Raw genomic sequence first — 20,949 nt, 5'->3', positions numbered from 1 at the left:
AAAAAAATCCCTACAAGTCTTTTGATGCCTGCTATGTACCTATATCGTACAAAATGTGCGAAAATGCTAGGGGGTAACCTATATGTAACTTTCACAGCTTAAAATTTTATTTCCCACATTTTACATTTTCCCACCCTTTACACCATTTTTTTTGGAAGTCCCTTGGAAAGGGTAAAAGCGGGGTTTCAGTGTATTTCAATTTTTTTTCCACCTCATCTGCCTGTATCACTACAAAGGAAATCGAGTTGCTGAATGATCTAGGCATGTGTCAACCAGCTGAATCTATCACCATTTACTGTATCACACTACATTAAATATGACCTATGTGTCATGGAAAGGAATAAGAAACTCACTCGAACGTTCAATTTGCAAAATGCTTCATGTTCATTCCTTCAGAGTGGACTTTTTCTTAAAGTGGAGCTCTTTAAAAGCCAGGAGAAATAACATTGTTTTTATGGGAATGTTGCTGGGGCAGACATAAATATTAGTTAAAAGAAGGATTTCCTTAAAATTCAGGGTTTTACTGTAGTTGTCACAGTATTTGTCATAATTTTCCTTTCAGTTTAATGATATTTGAAGTACAGCTTTTCCCAGATGCTGGTGACAGATTTGTATTTGCTAATCTTTACGTTCTCTTTCAATGAGACGAGCCATGTGACACTATGAACTCCCACAATAAATGTTATACTCTTCCAAAAAAGAAATAGAGAGATTTTTCTTAGTACAAATCTGGTTTGTACAAGGGTAGCAACCATTAACAGAAATTCATTCTTAAATTGCACAACCTTTTGTTGTTAAACATTTTTAACAAATTGCAGATTGTCAAGAAAATACTAATTTTGCTCTTTTTTATTGTAATTAACTTAAATCTTTGTCCTGAATTAGCGTTAGCATATAAATGTAATGCACAGAAAGTTCTTGATATTTAACACCAAACTCAGAAATATCAGTAAGTCATACCATCCAGCACATTAATTTCAAGCTAAAATGTAACAAGAAGACTTCTAACTTCAAAGAGTATAAGCAAAAAACTTTCCATTTACAAAGCAACAAATAATGTTTCTCAACATGTTATGCTTGTTCACAAGAGAGTGTTGCATCACTTTGAGCAACAGTTTATTTTTAACAGTGAATAAATAAGTTTTGTATTATGGAAATGAAAGCGCTCTCAATTTTTTTCCTGAGTCAAATCTTGTGTTGTTATATCTTACTTAAGCAGTTATTGTCTCATGTCATTAAGTACTTACACATCAATCATTTCAGCCTTCGACCTCTTAAGAGGTGGCTGTTCAGAACGTTCAGCAGACTGCCTCTTCTTTGAGGGAGATCCACGTGTTAACGGCCTCAAATCCACATCTTTTGTTTCAGCATCAACATGGGGCTCTACACCTGGAAAGTTAAAATAGCTGATTACATATGTTTCTCTAATACGACAAACATTCACAAATCAATTTATGTCAAAAATTATGGTGTCACACTTCTTACATTACCAAATAATCTATATTGTTCCTATATTGTTACAACGAGCTTCAGTTAAATTACAGAGCACCTTCAGGTACACAGAAGTTAATATCTCAAAAGCCGAATAATGTCAACACTGTGCAAGTCTGAAGATGATCTTTAATCTGATAAACTGGTTGTGCTGCTAAAGTTTGACATACCTGGTGTAACAGCCCTCACAACAGTGCTAAACACATAACTGCTACTGTGTTGTCAATATTAAAATATAACCTTTGGGATTCTTTGAAAGGTGTAACCAAATAAGAGATACACAACATAACAAAGGGATACTCATATGATATCAGTCACAAATTGAGAACAATGGAGCTCATCACAAGCCATGCCCATTATTGCCACCAAGGATGAAGTGACATGTACAATTACTTGAACGTAGATGTCAGTGCCATATGAAAAGTGTACCAGCATTGACACCTGTGTTTGTGGAATGTCTGTTTGTGTTATATGTATAATATTATAATGAGAATCTCAAAATATTAGTTGTTAATTCCAATACTAGTAATCAGTCACCTACACATCTTAACCATGAACTAAGAGTTGGTAGAAACCCGAAATAAACAAGTGGGGACTTCATTAACACCGGTAAAGTATATCGAAAAGACATCCAGGAGGAGGAGCTTTTATATAGCGATAACACACGGGAAGCAGATTTTGTAACAGGTTCCCACTGGCTTTCAAATCTCGATTTGAGCTAACAACTTTTACCACTCTATATCTCCTACTTCCTTTCATTTCTGCAACTCTTTTGCTCACATAACCACTTTCCTTTTTTTTGTGTTTGTTCTGCATTTTACATCTCATGCACAACATTTTCTTTCTGCAGTACTACTACTCACTTCTTGCTGTTTCCTTTGTTTTTCTCTGTTTCTGCACATTTTCTTCTGATCTACTTTTCCAATTTACATCAGTATTTCCCTTGGGTTGAATGACCCCTCACTTACTTGATTTTCAAAGCTGTCTTATTTCATAACTGATTTCTTCCTGGTTTAATCCTACCATCTCTCTTTTGTGCTGATGCAATGGACAACTGAAACATAGTCCTTAAAGAATCTCCTTGCTAAGAAACTTTCTTCATATTTGCTAGAAAAAGCTAGTATTAGTCTTGCCACAGTTCACAGCACACACAGATTACTAATTAAAACCCATTACATGAAATGGCAAATACAGCGGAGACATGCATAGCAGAAGGTCAGTTAACACAATAACACGAGGTGATAAATAACCTGTAATTTATTAATGAGAGAAGTAGGGATAACCAAATTGAACTGTGGAAAGCAGCAATATGGAAAATGATGATTAGAAAAACTATTCAAAATTTAAATGGTGTAAATCAGCTAAAAAATAAAGAATGCCACAAATTATCAAACTAATTGAGGCACATTATGATGTAAGGAAGAGGGAAAAGAAAAGAAAATTGCCACTTTAATGTGTGATTTCTTATATCTTTGTAGTAGATTTACGGATAAGATAATCTCAATGGCTACGCCACATCTAGCTGAAAATAATATGCGGCAGCTTCTGATGATGTCGGGAGTATATCAAATCTCATGAAAATGTGGTGACATCTAAATCGACTAGACCGCTCAAAACTGTGCTGTAATTTTGCGCAAAACACTCACACTGCTTAAAACATACAGCATTTAATCCTGCACTGTCTGAGCAATTTGAAAAATGGGTTCAAAATTAGATTTAAATATATCGAAAACCTTGCCCATACCATCCCAACGGGGACTACACAGCGAAAAGTGGCATACATTCAAATTAGACTACCATTTTAACCAAGACTGACTGGAAATGGCATTGATGTGATCACAGCAACTTTTTCCACACAGTTTAATGTGCTTTACTATACACTAAGGATAATACATTTATACACAGGAATAATGACAAGTGGTGATGCTCACATTTATGCCATTTCTGTACGAGCAGTGCAACAGTTTGTGCGACAACACCTCATGGTTATTAGTTTCCAAAGGGTTTTCTCTCTGTTGTATGCGTTATCTTAAATTTATCTATATTTAATAAGAGCTACCATTCATTACCCCAAGTATAAATTTTGTCCAGATCTTTCTGCAATTCCATACGATTGTCCAACAACGATACTTTCTTGTAAACCGATCTTATAGTGGTGCTGATCCTATTTGATACATCATTTATGTCCACTACAAACATTAGAGGTGATATTACACTCCTTTTGGGTAAACTTTCATTTCTATGGAAAATTCACTGTCCAGTATAACCTCCTGGCTTCAGTTATTCATTGTGCCCATCGCATATTCATGAAACTACTCCATATTATCACATCTTGATTAGTCGTCAGCTCCTTTCAGAAATCTCTACATCTTGTATGAATAAAACAAAGCTGCTTTTCATAAGAGGTTCTTCCTAAATCAATGCCGAGTCATTAAAAGAAGCTTTTTTTCCTCCAGGAACATCCTAATGTCCAAGATTAGAATATGCTTTACAGTCGATTTGACGTAAGATGATATCCGTGTGTTGCAATGGACTGGGCACAGCTGCTTCATGTGCTTGCCTCATTCAATCATGCAACATGATTTTTGTAAACATCTGTAAGGCAACACCTCAGTGTTGCCATAGTTCTATAGATGGCTATTGTTCTCACTTGCAGCTGTTTGTTTAGCTTTGGAGTTAAAAGCTGCCAACAGCACTGCCATCTGTTGGGGATCATCTTATGCAGACTCAACAAAAGCAATCTGTAACAAACTGAAGTCCACCATGTTGGTCTGTAATTCTGTATATCTGATTATTTAACCTTTTTGTAAACGGGAGCAAACTGAACTCTTTTCTGGTCACTTGGGACTATTCACTACCCATGAGATTCTCAAGAAATACAAGTTAGGAAAGAAGTTAACTTCAAAGCCTACTTGCTGTCTGAAGTTTCAAGACCACACACATCCACAATAAATTGAATTGAAGGTTTGGACATGTTCATTGGCTTCATGTACGACCAGAAATTCCTATGATTTTATGATAGGTATTCTGCCAGGAACTGACTGTGAAATTTACTGTAGGTTCCACGCTTGGCCCCAACTTATGGATGTAAGAGTTGCAAGTAACTTTTCTCCATCAGATTCCCTGCATCTCTCTTGCAGCAAGAGTGTCGTAGTGTGTTTTCACGACAATCTCTGGATGGTAACATTAAATCAGGGTGGGGATTTGATTACTTTATTTGGAACCCAATTATCCAGGCTTCAGTTTATACCAATTTTCAGCTTTAACCACAATTGTTCTGCGTTTGCCAGATCTGAACTAGGCAATGTCAGCTCATCCTTCAATCTAGATGGTTCAACCAAACACAGATACTCTCCTAGCTTTCTTGATGACTCTTTTGCCTTTGCTGACCATGGTTCCTACAAAGGCACCATGATCATTAATCCCTGCCTCAATAGTGATACTCTTGAAAACCTTGGGCTTGTTTATAACCAATAGGTCTAAAACAATTATTTACCAATAGCTCTAAAACAATTATTTCATTTGCGGTTTGTTGGGCTAGTTGCTCACGGTAATTGTCAGACAATGGTTTCAGTATTATTTTGCAGGACTGTTCACTCTTACTGCCAGTAATGTATGCATAGTTTTCTCAGTTGATAATGGGCATATTAAAGTTACCGCTTGCTGCTGCTGCTGCTGCTGCTGCTACTACTATATTCTCACTGCATTTCCATGTTATCAAGTTTGGGCTATCTTTGAATGACCGTGCATCCAGGGTGTTAATCTGTCGTTCTGCTGAAACATTCATTTATTAATCTAAATCCACCAACCTTGGCTACCCTTGTCTATATAGTTCACAGTTGACCTTTCAACAGTTAATGCTTCTGTTTATTGTTATATAAACACTCCTCCTGGGTGTCTTTCCGATATATTTTACTGATGTTAATGAAGTCCCCACTTGTTTATTGCGGGTTTCAACCAACTCTTAGTTCATGGTTAAGATGTGTGGGCAACTGATTTCTACTAATATACTCTGGCATTAGCTATAATTTGAGATTCTCATTATAATATTATACATATAAACCAAACAGGCATTCCATAAACACAGGTGTCAATGCTGGTACACTTTTCATATGGCATTGACATCTACATTCAAGTAATTGTACATGTCGCTTAATTCCTTAATGGCAATAATGGGTATGACTTGTGATGAGCTCCATTGTTCCCAATTTGTGACTGATATCATATGACTACCCCATCGTTATGTTATGTATCTCTTATTTGGTTACACCTTTCAAAGAATCCCAAAGGTTATATTTTAATAGTGACAACACAGTAGCAGTTATGATGCTGAATCGGCATAATCTGAAACCTGTTGATGGTCTGAGCGATTGTAACTAACAGTTTTTAAAAAGTGGTACCAGCATCTCATTTACGTGAATATGACAGTTTCCCACAGTTATTCATTCAGGAACAAACACAATTGTCTGCTATCCAGATTCTGTTAAGAAGGGGTATTTCAAATGATTTAATTAGCACCAAAGCAAGAACAATGCAAAATATTTATTTTTTTTTAAATTAAAGAAAGATAATCATCAAATATTCCTTACAGACAAAGCAAACAACACAGAACTACTCCGTTACTACTACAATTTTAAATAAGATTACAGCTTGAGTGGCTATATCAAACTACACTCCTGGAAATTGAAATAAGAACACCGTGAATTCATTGTCCCAGGAAGGGGAAACTTTATTGACACATTCCTGGGGTCAGATACATCACATGATCACACTGACAGAACCACAGGCACATAGACACAGGCAACAGAGCATGCACAATGTCGGCACTAGTACAGTGTATATCCACCTTTCACAGCAATGCAGGCTGCTATTCTCCCATGGAGACGATCGTAGAGATGCTGGATGTAGTCCTGTGGAACGGCTTGCCATGCCATTTCCACCTGGCGCCTCAGTTGGACCAGCGTTCGTGCTGGACGTGCAGACCGCGTGAGACGACGCTTCATCCACTCCCAAACATGCTCAATGGGGGACAGATCCGGAGATCTTGCTGGCCAGGGTAGTTGACTTACACCTCCTAGAGCACGTTGGGTGTCACGGGATACATGCGGACGTGCATTGTCCTGTTGGAACAGCAAGTTCCCTTGCCGGTCTAGGAATGGTAGAATGATGGGTTCGATGACAGTTTGGATGTACCGTGCACTATTCAGTGTCCCCTCGACGATCACCAGTGGTGTACGGCCAGTGTAGGAGATCGCTCCCCACACCATGATGCCGGGTGTTGGCCCTGTGTGCCTCGGTCGTATGCAGTCCTGATTGTGGCGCTCACCTGCACGGCGCCAAACACGCATACGACCATCATTGGCACCAAGGCGGAAGCGACTCTCATCGCTGAAGACGACACGTCTCCATTCGTCCCTCCATTCACGCCTGTCGCGACACCACTGGAGGCGGGCTGCACGATGTTGGGGCGTGAGCGGAAGACGGCCTAACGGTGTGCGGGACCGTAGCCCAGCTTCATGGAGACGGTTGCGAATGGTCCTCGCCGATACCCCAGGAGCTACAGTGTCCCTAATTTGCTGGGAAGTGGCGGTGCGGTCCCCTACGGCACTGCGTAGGATCCTACGGTCTTGGCGTGCATCCGTGCGTCGCTGCGGTCCGGTCCCAGGTCGACGGGCACGTGCACCTTCCGCCGACCACTGGCGACAACATCGATGTACTGTGGAGACCTCACGCCCCACGTGTTGAGCAATTCGGCGGTACGTCCACCCGGCCTCCCGCATGCCCACTATACGCCCTCGCTCAAAGTCCGTCAACTGCACATACGGTTCACGTCCACGCTGTCGCGGCATGCTACCAGTGTTAAAGACTGCGATGGAGCTCCGTATGCCACGGCAAACTGGCTGACACTGACGGCGGCGGTGCACAAATGCTGCGCAGCTAGCGCCATTCGATGGCCAACACCGCGGTTCCTGGTGTGTCCGCTGTGCCGTGCGTGTGATCATTGCTTGTACAGCCCTCTCCCAGTGTCCGGAGCAAGTATGGTGGGTCTGACACACCGGTGTCAATGTGTTCTTTTTTCCATTTCCAGGAGTGTATTAGCCACCTTTGGCATGACAGTATCACTTAAATGGAAAATTTCTGCCAAAATGATTTACAGTGTTATAAAGCTACAACTGATATTTAAGTTGGAAGGAGCCTAAGCTTGCTCACCAACATTTGTTAATTCAAGCTTTGAGTTAAGTTTCAGCTCTGTATTAACTAACTCACATCTATAATGAACACACATATTAAACCTTTCATTATTTTGATTCATATTGATTAAAAAGTACTTGTTAAACCACCTAATGATTAAATTCAGTAATGTCAGATCTGTGCAGGTTAAGTTGTGAAGTTGAAGGCTAGGCGGAGCAGCCGCTCCAAAAGGTGTATGAACATATGTACTTTTAAATTTATTAAAGACTTTAAATTATAAGAAAAGATTATGAATATTTTTCATACAGATTTAAAAGGTGACTAAACTTGTTTTAGTGTTGTTAATTCTGAATGAGGTTTTTCAAATAGTTAAGTGTTACATGGGGACTGCACCTACTTGTTACCACTGATGTCATCCAGATTTATTGTATATGCACGGCTTGGCCAGAAATGAAAGTGATGGAAGTGTGAGCCCCAGAAAGAGATCAGCATTTTTGGCTCAGGTCAGGGAAGACTTGAACCATTTATGTTAAGAATAGTTTCCAGGAAGCAACTGACTCAACATAAAGAGTACAGAACGGTATTGGAAGGGTTGTGAAGTCTACCCCTTATGTGGAAAAATTTTTATTTTCAATGTTTACATTATTTACACTGCAAATAAACATACATATAGCTCAAATATGAGATTTATTAATATTTTCATAAAAAGCATGAAAATGGAAGGCACAGGTAAGTATGGGATTGCAAATAAACAGGGTGAGTCATGAGGTTTTCCCCGATTGCTGAAGGTTATTCCCTGGTTTATTTGGAACAAAAAATGTAAATAAAGTAATGTGATCAGATCCATAACAAAGGAGCTACAACAGAGTTCCGAAACATGCCACACGGTGTATGGAGCACTACACTTGTGTTCACAGGACACACGATCAGTCTTAGGCAGCGAAGTGCATAACAGCGACATTGTTGATACTGCAGTCACTGTTTACTGTTATTGTCCTCCTGTGTACAGTACACTTTGCAATGGCATTGAAGTTTTCATTGCAGGAGTATGGAGAGAGAGTGTACATTTTAGCTGCTGTTGCTGCCAAATATCACCATCGGTACACTAATCGTAGGATTCTGAGTGCCAAAAATTCAGTAGCACATATCAAACATTGCTAGAAACTGGTACTCTTCCCAGTATTCGTATTCACTCCGAAACACATTGTGACGTTGAAGAAGAGAAAAATTCTCTTAATTCAGTAGAATACAGTCCTCGTTCAAGTACAAGGCGCCTAGCTACGAGATTGAATGTTTCAAAATCTAAGGTAAGTAGGATTCCTCACGAGAGTGGACTGTATCCTTTTCATGTGCAGTAAGTTCACCAATTAGAGACACATGATTGTGCCAACCATTTGCACTTTTGTAACTGGTTAAATAGAAATCGGCAGCTCTATCACTTAATAATATTCAGTGATGAGGCAACCTTTACAGGAGACGGCATCAACAACATGCATGTCTAGGCAGACTAAAATCCCCATGTCATAGTAGTATCTCAATTTCAATGCAGATTCTGTGTCAATGTCTGGTGTGGTGTTGTGTGTGACCAGTTACTGGGGCCGTTTATTCTCCCAAGAAATTTAAATGGTCAGATGTGCGGTAACTTTTTATGACGAGACTTACCACAGCTTCTTGAAGATGATCCTCTGGAAACAAGACGCCACATGTACGTCCAATATGATGGGGCACCTGCACACTTCAACCGTGTGGTAACAGCTTATCTAACCAGCAATTCGCACATCAATGAATTGGTCGTGTGGCCCTATCAACTGGCCTGCAAGATCCCCAGATTTAACACCCCTAGATTACTGCATCTGGGAGTGGATGAAAGACATTAGGTATGAAGTTGAAGTGGAATCATGAGAAGAATTGATGCAACGCATTTCTGATGCCACAATGTCAATAAGGAACAAGCATGTGAAATTCTGAAATGCTACTTGCGCGATTCACTCCCATGTGAATCTTTGCCTTCAAATGCAGGGAGGAAATTTTGAACACTTGCTTTAAATCCACTCTGAATGCAAGAGACTGCTACAAAATTGTATGCATTTTTGATAGTGAAATCATAAAAGTTTTTTCTGCCTTTTCCTGAGTTTTTCAATTACTGTATCTCCTTAATTGTGGATCTGATCCCATTACTTTATTTGCATTTTTTGTTCCAAATAACCTAAGGAATACCCTCCAGAAACCGGGAGAAAACCTCGTGACTCACCCTGTATTTCTATGAAAGGGTTAAACTTACAGTGTCCACTAGTACTCTGCAAATTATAATCCCAGCACTTGTAAATCATCATCTGTAAAACCATTAAAGTTTTTATGTATACCTTGCAATCTCTGCCTGGAAATTTATTTGCAATCTCAAATTTTCCTTCACATCTTCATTTCATGCCTTTTATGAAAACAGTAATAAATACAATATATGGAGTATTATTTATGGTAATTTTCAGAGCAAGTAACATACAAACTAGAAATTTAAAAAAGTTTCCACATGGGGAATTGACTTCACAATGCTTCCTTTACAATCCTACACTTTTTCCACTGTGCCAATAGCTGACCGGAAACCGCTAACATAAATGACTCGCGCTTCACCCGCCCCACGCCAAAAAAAAATTTTTTTTTAAACACCTGCCCATCTGGAGCTCCGATTTCCCTCACTTTCATTTCTTTGCAAGACCTACATGTAGCAGAAATTTAGACAAAATCTAAGATGATGAGAAGGCACGATCTCCTTGATAAGGCTATGACTTGAAATTCTAGTAGATTCTATGTAGTAGAGGACTGGGGGTGTGGTTTGTATGGGCTTCTAGAAGGCTCAACTGGCTGACCCTAAGACAATGTTATCTACCCCCACATGATTTTCATGTTGTTCTGCATACAACAATGGGGAATCAAAAGAGTGGCTGAACCCTTGACACTGATTCTTTATCTCTGTATTATGCTTTCATATGTCATACTAGTACGGAGCTGTGTCTGTTATACGGTGAGCCTCTTCTAATTAGGGCACTGGTAACAACATTTAAAATGTCAAAGAAACCACACGTGCTCTTTGATAGCACAATGCAGCTCTCTTAATCTATTACATCAAAGAAATATTGCTTTCTGTAAATAGATAAAAGGATTTGTCTGAACTTACATTTAGGAGAGAGAGAAAGCCTTGACACTTTATCAGGAGGTGGTCCACGAAGATCAACATCAGCTGAAGATGGCTGAGCTCCTGGAGGTGAAGGTGACATCGAGCCTTCACGTCTCTTACGAAAACTGCGTCCTTTGCGTGGTGATTTCACATCTTTGAATATAGTAGTCACAGGACTTGAAACTGCTGGAACACTAATACGTGGTGGTGAAGGTGGCGAGGGAGAAGATATAACATCAGGTTCAGGAAGTTCAGGAATGGGGCCGGAATTTCGTGGAGAAGTTTGTCTCAATCTGTTTCCTCTTGGCGGCACCATCCTACTGATGTCAACTTCATGATCCTTCCCTCGGTCCTTCTCTTTCTGTCTCTCCCGCTCCTTCTCTCGTTCTCGATCCCTCTCCCTCTCCTTCTCTCGTTCTCGCTCCCTCTCCTTCTCTCGTTCTCGCTCTCCTCGCTCTCTCTCTCGTTCACGCTCCCTTTCCTTCTCTCGCTCCCTCTCCTCTCGTTCTCGTTCCTTCTCCCGTTCTCGTTCCCTCTCCTTCTCCCGTTCTCGCTCTCGCTCCTCTCGCTCCCTTTCCTTCTCTCGTTCTCGCTCCCTTTCCACTCGTTCTCGTTCCCGCTCCCTCTCCACTCGTTCTCGTTCTCGCTCCCTCTCCACTCGTTCTCGTTCTCGCTCCCTCTCCCTTTCCTTCTCTCGCTCCTTCTCCCTTTCTTTTTCTCGTTCTCGCTCCCTCTCCTTTTCCTTTTCACGTTCTTTTTCCTTTTCTTTTTCTCTCTCTTTTTCTTTCTCTCTTTCCCTCTCTTTTTCCTTCTCTCTTTCTCTCTCTTTTTCCTTCTCTCTTTCCCTCTCCCTTTTCTTTGGAGATGGACGGCTGGCTGCTGCAGAGACATTTTTCTCTGCTACGTTTGATACAACAAGCGATGCTGGAGATTCAGCTCTAGTAACAGTGGCTGTTCGACTTGCTGAATCACGGCCATTTGCAACTACAGCTGAAACAGGTACACGGGACCCACGGTGTCGCTGGGGAGCTGGAGTTGGCACCACTGCATCTAAAGGTTGTTTAACATCCAACTGACTGGCAGAAGTAGAAGGAGACGGCTGTCTTACTTCTAGCCGTGGATCTTTTCGTACAAGACGGGATTCCTTAATATTACGTTGTGAGGAAGTGAGAGCTCCACTATCAAGTGCAGTGGAAAGAGGGACACCAGCAGTGGAAGCAGCAGCAGCAGCTGCTGCTGCAGCTGCAGCTGCTGCAGCAGTACCACCACGTGTTCGTGCTAGTCGTGGATCTCGTGACTGCCGTGGAAGTGTGGAAGTCTTGTTGCGCGGTAGCTGCAAAAAAGAATAAATCTGAAGAGTGGAAATATTATCTTACAGTAAATTTTAAGTATAAGTGCAGACTTGCTGATGAGTGACTAGAAGACAATAACTTAAACCAGAATACTGCATGATAACAAATAAAATGAAAGTTGTATTCGGCGGTCCAAAATGTGTTGCATGGTGATAAGGCAGGAAGTGTGTTCCACATTTTAGAAATAAAACAACAAATGGATACAGTTCACGACAAATGAGACAAGCAAAGATTATTAAAAAAGTATTAGAGCCTTACCAAGTGTTTGCATATCTTGCTAGTGACAGCAGTGTTCCTATATAGTGTTTAGTCTTTTTCTAATAAACTTCTGAGAAGTTGTACACAATTATTAGTGTGTGTGTGTGTGTGTGTGTGTGTGTGTGTGTGTGTGTGTGTGTGTTTCATAGTGTTTATTATTTTTTTCCAAGCATTTGCATATTTAGTGAGTGTAAGTGGATACAAGCCAACTTCGTAGTAGTAATAGTAGGGAGAAGTATAGCAGTGCTACTTAAATTATATTTAGTGACTGCTTGGAAGACAGATTATTCCTCACTGGATAGTTGAACAAGGTAAGTATGAATAGAGACTGTGCCTCTTGTATACATACAAGGTGAATTTATCAGTATCCAGAAACAGTTGCATTGTTCACAGACGGCAGGCTTCAGACTGCTACTCTAGGCTGTGGTTGCCTTGAGGCACTTGTGGCTAAGGCTGTGGAACCTCATCACCTGCTAGCCTCTTTGATCACCTTCAGTACACCAGACACTCAGCTCTACAATGATCAATGGCCTGTTTGCACTGGGTGGAAGACGAAAGTAGGTATGCAATGTCCATTAACATCTTAGAAACATACATGTAGCCTTGCTAATTGATAGGCTTACACCCGAGCCAGTACAGGGCCTTTCATCTGTTGGGACTACGGCTTATCCCTCTGAAATATCCAGACAAGAACAGAGGACTGGTTTTGCTTGTCATTAGCACTGGGTGTTGGAGCCCCTCAGGGAAAAGTAGGCAATTTGGCATGGAAGCCCTGAGCCCACGCAGTAACTTGCCGAAATGTTTGGAGGGTCACATCCAAAATGCAGACAATCAATAGCAATGAAATGCTAGCTAGGGTTGAAGAAGCACAAGGAAGTAAACAGGCTGTGCCCTTTCAAAGAAAACCTCCTGATAATCACTTCAATCAATTTAGGGAAACTGCTAATACCTAAATCTGGAAGGCCAAATGCGGTTTGGGCTCCCACACTCCCAAATGTGGGTCCAAGCAGCTACTGAGAGCACAGGGTGCAACTGGCTGCAGTCATTGCCCCATGTCCGCATATGGGTTTGGAGGCCATTCTCAGCTCCTATACCAAGTGGTTAGAAACAACCTGTAAAGCTTTTAAGTGTATTGCAGGGTAGGTTGTGCTGAGAAATAATTGTTAAGAAAAAAGTGTGATATATTGCCCTGTTTCAGAGTTAATTATCAATAAAGTTAGCCAATCAAGCTGTTACACATGCAAATTCAAGCGGCCTGCCACAGACAGTGACATCAAATATGTTCAAGGTTTGGTTTCTTAAAATCAACAAGAGAGAAATATAAAAATTGGACATGGGACAGTAGTAAGGATCAAACCCAAGCCTAAGGCTGAGCAGCCTTGTGCCCTATCGTTATGAGAACAACTGACACTAATGGTATCTGGCAGGTCACTTGAATTTGCGCAAAGAACACCCTGATTGACTAACTTCCATGATAATTAACTCTGAAATGGCACAATATATCTAATTTTTTTTCGTAACAATTATCTCTCTACACAACCTACCCTGTGCCTCCCTTAGAAGCTTTTTCAGACTGTTTCTGACCACCCTATATTTGTGATGGCTGATTGCTGAAGACAAGACAGCCCAGCGTACGAGATGAAAGCTGATATAGTGTTTAGCACAACTGATCACAGTTCCTCTGGTTTGGAGCAGGGTGGAGAGGATGAATTTGAAAGTAATATCATATCTACATATCTCACAGAAAAATCTTAAGAACTTTCCATGTTACATTATGTTAGTGCACAGATCAAGGTCTATCCAGTGATTCAGTGGCCATTCTGGTACTGAGGATGGAGATGGAAATGACGTTCCATGCTTTGTGACAGAGCATAGGGGAACGATGCGGGAGACACGCACTACCGTACTAGGCAAGGTCGTAATGGAGGTGCTTTGCCGTTGCCTTCCTCCGACCGTAATGGTGATGGATGATGAAGATCATGATGCTGATAATGACGATGATGATGACACAACACCCAGTCATCTCAGGGCGGGTGAAAATCCCTGGAATCGAACTCGAGACCCCATGCTCAGGAGGTGAGAACCATGAGCTGCGGGCGGTACTGGGGATGACAAATTAAATTCCATTTTGCAAAATCGTTTAACTGAGGAAGATTGTACTATGGTTCCTCCTTTCAACTGATGCACGAATACCAAGAATGTCCTATAAGGGTATGGGACAATTAATCGCTCAACCAACGAAAGGCTACTGGTTGGTTGGTTGTTTCGGGAAGGAGACCAGACAGTGAGGTCATCGATCTCATCGGATTAGGTAAGGACGGGGAAGGAAGTCAGCCGTGCCCTTTGAAAGGCTACTGGTCCCAATGGGACACCTAAAATAGGTTCTTCATAAGAGTATTCAAAAGGACTTGGCCCTCTACTAGCAGTAATCTATGAGGGCGTGTTGGGAAGTAATGTTGCTGAATTTTTACATCAAAATGTGGAAATAAAACAAATATTGTTAACATTCTAAATCTCTATTCTTAATACCTGCATATTTGTAGCCCTCGGCCACTGCTAGAGGACTCCGACTAGTAGCATGTAACATGGCGGTGTGTAATGTAACTCTGTCAGTGCAGAGGAACAATGTGCTGCAATCAAGGCCCAAATTCAAAAAGTTCATCCAACAAGGAGAACCTTCTCCTTCAGCCCAACAATGCCAGACTACACAAGTGCTGTGACATGTTCAACAATCCAATGCCTCTGGTTCACCTTCATCAATCATTATCCATACAGTTCCAACTTGGTCCCATTCAATTTTCATCTGCTTCCAAAACTTGAATAACAATTTCGAGAACTTCCATTTTGATAGTGATGAAGCATTGCAGGCAGAGGTGAGGTGGTTGTTCCGTCAACAAAGTCAAAAATTCTACATGACAGCATCAATTCTCACTGGGAGAAATGAGTTTGTCACAAGGGTGACTATGTTAAGAAACAAATATGCATACATGAACAATATAGAAGTAGAGTGTTAACAACATTTGTTTTATTTAAAAAGCTTTAATATTTTCATATAAAAAATTCAGAGAGAGAAATTTTCAGCACACCATTTTTTACATATCGCTGGAGGAATGAAGTGTTTAAAACATTTGGAAAAATGTACAGGTAATTTTTGCTTCCAAGAAGAGTAAACTGTTGCACATAACTATAGGCCTACATCGCTAAAGTCAATCTATTTTAGAATTTTGGTACATACTTTATACTTGCATATAATGGTATTTCTGGAGACTGAAAATCTCCTCAATAAGAATCAACATGTGAAATGCAGCTTGCTCTTCATCGGCCACACACACAAGGCTGTAGATACTGATGCCCAGGTTGACGTCACATTTCTCGTCAAATGGCAGGTGTTCAATATAGTTCCGCATATACATTATCAGACTGGCTTTGTAATTCAACTGTAAAGTTTCAAACAAATAGAGCACAGTACGTCATTCTTAACAGAGAGAAACCTTTTGGAAAACCAGTAGCTTCGTGCACACGCAATATTTTTAAGTGTTACAGGGCCATTGTTGTTCACAATAAATTTTATACGTAGGGTGTTCAAAAAGTCTCTCCACAGTGCCGCATGATTGTTAGCTGCACGTGCCATATGCCGCAGTGAATATACCGAAATGAAACTCACTGCAGTATCGTTGTGCGTTTACTGTTTTGTTGAAAAATTTGGGACCCACAATCCGATGTCTAGAAATTGCGATCCAAACTCTTATTTTCACAGAATGAAGTGATTCCTCATGAATACATAATGGATTTGCAGTACTCCACATAAGAGAATTTTGCGAGTTCATGTATCCGGATAAATGAAACCACGCCTCATCAGCGAAAAACGTTTCGTAAGAATATCCCTTCCATTTTGTTGAAGGAAATTTTTGAACCATTGACAACAATGCAGTTTCTTGCCATGATCAGTATTTTTCAGTTCTTGCCCGACTGTCACTTTGTATAGGAAAAGTTCTAATTTCTTTCCTGTGTGGGCCATTCCGACACTAACATCGATTTCCTGGGCGAGTTTTCTTACCGATTTGTTCGGACTCATCGACATTTTATCAGAAATATTGAGTAGTTTATTCTCAGACAAAACGCTAGGATGACCACTTCTCGGTGCATCTGTCACTGAAACCGTACTTCGAAATTTGTTAATCAAATCTCGCACATTATCGCGATGTGGAAGTGTTGTCTCCAGGAAAGCTGAATTAAATGTTTGACGAACTGAAACTGTGTATTTACCGCCAGCTTTGAACACTCGTTCAACTAAAAACAGGCATTCTTCAAAGGCTGGCATTTTAACAATGACAAAAACAAAACAAAGGAACTAAACTTAAAAATTCGTGTCAACACATAACGACACACACCAATACTACTGACGCTGGCTGAGATAAATGAGAGAGTGGAATATTGGGAGAATCCATTTAAAGGGAAGTAACCCAGGCAGGTAAACAATCAATATAGCATGCGCGGCTAACAATCATACGGCACTGCGGAGAGACTTTTTGAACACCTCGTATATGATCTAGTGGGTTTTATTGCAAGTTCCAACACGGTGTTCGCAGATGATGATGTATATAGAGAAGTAGCTGCAAAATTGTAGCACAATACAATAATAACTGCAGCGAATCAAAACTTGGATTGGCAGCTGACACTCCATATAAACAAACTTATCACATTGTGCATAAATAAGCAGAAAGACACTATTTTGATTACATAGCTGCCACACAGAAAACTAACTGTATGAAAGGCAGACGTCAGATTCATTGAGACTATCTGTAGGAAGAGTACCGTATTTACTCGAATCTAAGTCGCACCTGAAAAATGAGACTTGAAATCAAGGAAAAAAATGTACCCTGAAATTTGAGACTCAAAATTCAAGGGTAGAGAAAAGTTTTAGACCATACCTCCAAATCGAAGCAAAGTTGGTCCATTGTAGCATGAGACACAATTTAGGTCGAAAGGATGAAGATACAGCTACAGTAGTTTGGTTCCAGTCATAAGCTTAACAGTTAAGGTTTACCAAGTAGCCATTGCTATGTGTCAGGCACTCTGTCCGTGTTTATAACGGTACCCTTCCTTTTTCACGTGCTACGTCTGGTTTGAATCGATTGCTTATTTTGCTTTGATCTGATAAGTGCCGTTCTCTTTGTTATAGGTGTTTACGTCACTCTAAGCCGAAAATGCATTATTGTACTGTGTCATGCATTGTTTGTCGCATTCTGATAATGCACGTTTACGACCTGTAGCCGCTCGCGGCAGGCTTGCTTTTGTGCGCGCTACCGCCGCTTACAATTAAAAGAGAGAAATGTTCTCATAAGCTAAACAAAAGCAATAGATTGCTATTTGTTGTTACTTACACTGCTGCTTTCTTTGATAATGATCAACAAGAACCAAATGACAGACTGTGTATGATAGGAAGATGTTCTGAACGAGAGTTTAGTGAACATTTGTCTCCGTTTTAAAATCTTTGCAGACGCCTCTTTAGTACATTACATTCTGCACAGAAATTAGAGACATTTTAGATTTCAAAATCTAGTCAGTTGCCGTGCTTCATTTCTGACTATCACTATTCAGCATAAGAACAATACGAATATAAACATGACATGATATGTATATTCTTCCATGTTTGCTGTTGTCTCCCTCTAGTTTCGTAGTTTATTAGGCAGAGAGGATTGAAATGAGATAGCAGCAAACACGAAAGAATACACGGCATAATGTTTACATTCTTCTACCTTTTCTTTTAATTTATTTGCTAACGCAGAGGTTTTGGTGCAAGTATTTATCTTCATGCCTGCAAAGCATCCCTGTGTAGCACTACATATATTTGGCGGCAGAAGTTAGTTGTGGCGGCACCTACCAACAGTTTTCAGAACTTCCGCTTACTTTGCACTCGATTCTAAGCCGCAGGCGGTTTTTTGGATAGCAAAAACCGGAAAAATGTGCGGCATAGATTCGAGTAAATACGGTACCACACCCACGAAGCAGGTAACTTTCAAAATCCTTGTTTGACCACTACATAAGTGTTGTGCCTCAGTGTAGGATGTATAGATAACAGAGAAGATTGGAAATATCAACACTATTTATGATGTGTTTGTTTTATTAAGGATGAAAGTGTCAAAGATCCCCATCTAACACCACCTGTGACAGATGCCTCAAGAGAGAAGTGTTGCACATCATTATTTGTTTTACTGTTAAATGTATGTTCCTAAATTCTTAGAATGTATGTTTCTACAAGAATCGATCATGCATTTTTTCCTCCTACATGCATCTTGTGATAAAGCCCATGCAGGACGAAATCGGACAGATCAGAGGTCATAATGAAACTTACCAACAATTGTTCTTTCCATGCATCGTTTGCGACAGACAGAAAAAGGGAAAGCAAAATATCCTCCATCAACTACTGCAAGATGGCTTGTTGAGTATGAACATGGATGCAGACAGATAAGGAAAAATTTATCTTGCTCACTTAGTACATCACTCTCTTACAAAGCTGCAGCAGCGTCAGTTGCCCTCGGTAAGTACAATTTTGGGTATAGAGTATAGCCCCATGTTTACGTTCCTGCAATTAACGTTTTCCCGCCGTTTACGACATTTTTTATTGTTCCATCATATTTCCTATTTCCACAATGTTAAATTGCACTCAATTTTGCGTCAACATATTTATAATTTTCCCGCGATTTACACATTACGAAAAATGTTTGTGGAGGAAAAAATGATGCTGGCATGATATTGGCCATCCAGTAGTGTTTACAAATATTACGTGTTAAGTTTCTTGACACCAGGGCACTCTACTCAGGTGATTTGAACCGATAAATGTGTAAAAGTTGGAACAATTCATGCTGTATCTCCCACCGTTGCCAAACTCTACTTAGTGTGGTTGGTGGCTGATAAGAGTAACTAGGTTTGTTCAAATAAAGATATCATGACCAATCACAACCATTTCCAAACTGTCTCTATTCCGCAAACACAGTTTTGAGATTTTTGTAATCATTGTGGCACCTTTGTCGAACCATATTTAATGTGTTTTGGCATTTGGCCCCTTGTAGCGCTAGTTGACACTGTCATTCACTTTGCGTTGCTGAACTGTTTTTAGTTTAAATATAGTGCCTGTTATGTATTTTCTTCATGGTGAGCAAAACGTGTTTCGAGAATTTATTCTCATTGTGAAGCACAGTAATTACATTTTTTTTATTTATTTTTTTTTATTTTTTTTTTTTATGTTACACAAAGAACCAACGTGTATGATAGTTTGCATTTGTGTGATTTTCCACGTAATTGAGGCGGCGCAGTACTTGATAACCTCAAAAAGATGACTACAGAGCAAGAATGCAGAATAACACACATTCAAACACCACGCAAAACACTTATGTACATATTTGCACTTGACAATGAGAAAAAATTCTCAAAACACATCACGCTAAGCATAAAAAAAAATACGTAATTGTGCACTATTTCATTATTTAAATAACAAATGACAGCTGCAGGCTTTCAAAAACATTGATCATGACATATGAAATTGAGTCAAACATTCCTACTTCTCACACAGTTATCAGTTCCACTTACATCAGCAGTTTTTATTACATAATAAACCTTTATTAGATAAAAACAAGTTCCTGACAAGTCTTTTGATGCCTTTTATGTACATATACATAAAGTGCGAAAATGAAAGGGAGCACCCCATACGTAACTTTTACAGCTTAAAAGGTTATTTCCCACATTTTTCTGAAGTCCCTTGAAATGTGTAAAAGTGGGATTTTACTGTAGCTGTATTGTGCAAAGGAAGGCATTCGGTCAGTAGGTGTAGGCAGAGTACTTCATAGTTAGCAATGTGAAATTATACATAATGTCATCAAATTTATGAATGAAGAGACAAATGATGTGTCCAGCATTTCACCTTCTGCACCATAGCCACTTACAGTAACCGTTCACTACTGCTGTCCCCTCTCTTGTCCAGCTGTCATGACAACTGTGTCTAATCTCATTGCATGCATCCAGCTTCTACTTTTGTATTCTCATATCACATCATGACTTTTTTAAACAAAAGAACCTTTCTTTCACTATCTATCCCTCTTACCCAAAAATAGAAGTATTTGAATACTAACAATAAAACCATTATTTGGCTTGGTGTAAGTCCATTTCTCACTATCTACACTTCGACTATTATTAATGATCTTTCTGTTTACATAGAGACCATTTTACTAAGAGGACAGACAACAATCTACACTATGACAAAAATAATATTGTGTTACCTTGCCAGATGGTAGTTTCTCATTTACTGTGCTGCTCACAACAGGTGCAGCCACTGCCACCTGTCTGCCATCATTAACTCCAGTCTGCGACCTTAAGGCATCTTTTCCAACTGGTGCCACAACTGGCTGCAAAAGCAATTAATTATTCTGTTAGAATTTAGGATTTATTTCTTTATATAGTGAATTCTCGAACATTACTATGTACTCC

The 20,949-nt window shown here is 39.9% G+C and overlaps 1 protein-coding gene across 2 annotated transcripts in view; it reads right to left on the bottom strand.

Moving 5' to 3' along the window:
• The window catches only part of LOC126094530 (pre-mRNA cleavage complex 2 protein Pcf11-like), a 144,799-nt gene that overhangs the window by 81,430 nt on the left and 42,420 nt on the right, over positions 1-20,949 (bottom strand). For both annotated transcript variants that reach the window (XM_049908949.1, XM_049908950.1), the window contains exons 5-7: positions 20,742-20,867; positions 10,856-12,188; positions 1,248-1,389 (exon numbers count right to left, since the gene is read on the bottom strand). In XM_049908949.1, the coding sequence (XP_049764906.1) occupies positions 1,248-1,389; positions 10,856-12,188; positions 20,742-20,867 (1,601 nt within the window). The remainder of the gene's footprint in view (positions 1-1,247; positions 1,390-10,855; positions 12,189-20,741; positions 20,868-20,949) is intronic.

Source organism: Schistocerca cancellata, chromosome 8, assembly GCF_023864275.1.
Source record: "Schistocerca cancellata isolate TAMUIC-IGC-003103 chromosome 8, iqSchCanc2.1, whole genome shotgun sequence".
NCBI lineage: Eukaryota > Metazoa > Arthropoda > Insecta > Orthoptera > Acrididae > Schistocerca > Schistocerca cancellata.
This window is presented reverse-complemented; position numbering and strand designations above follow the sequence as displayed.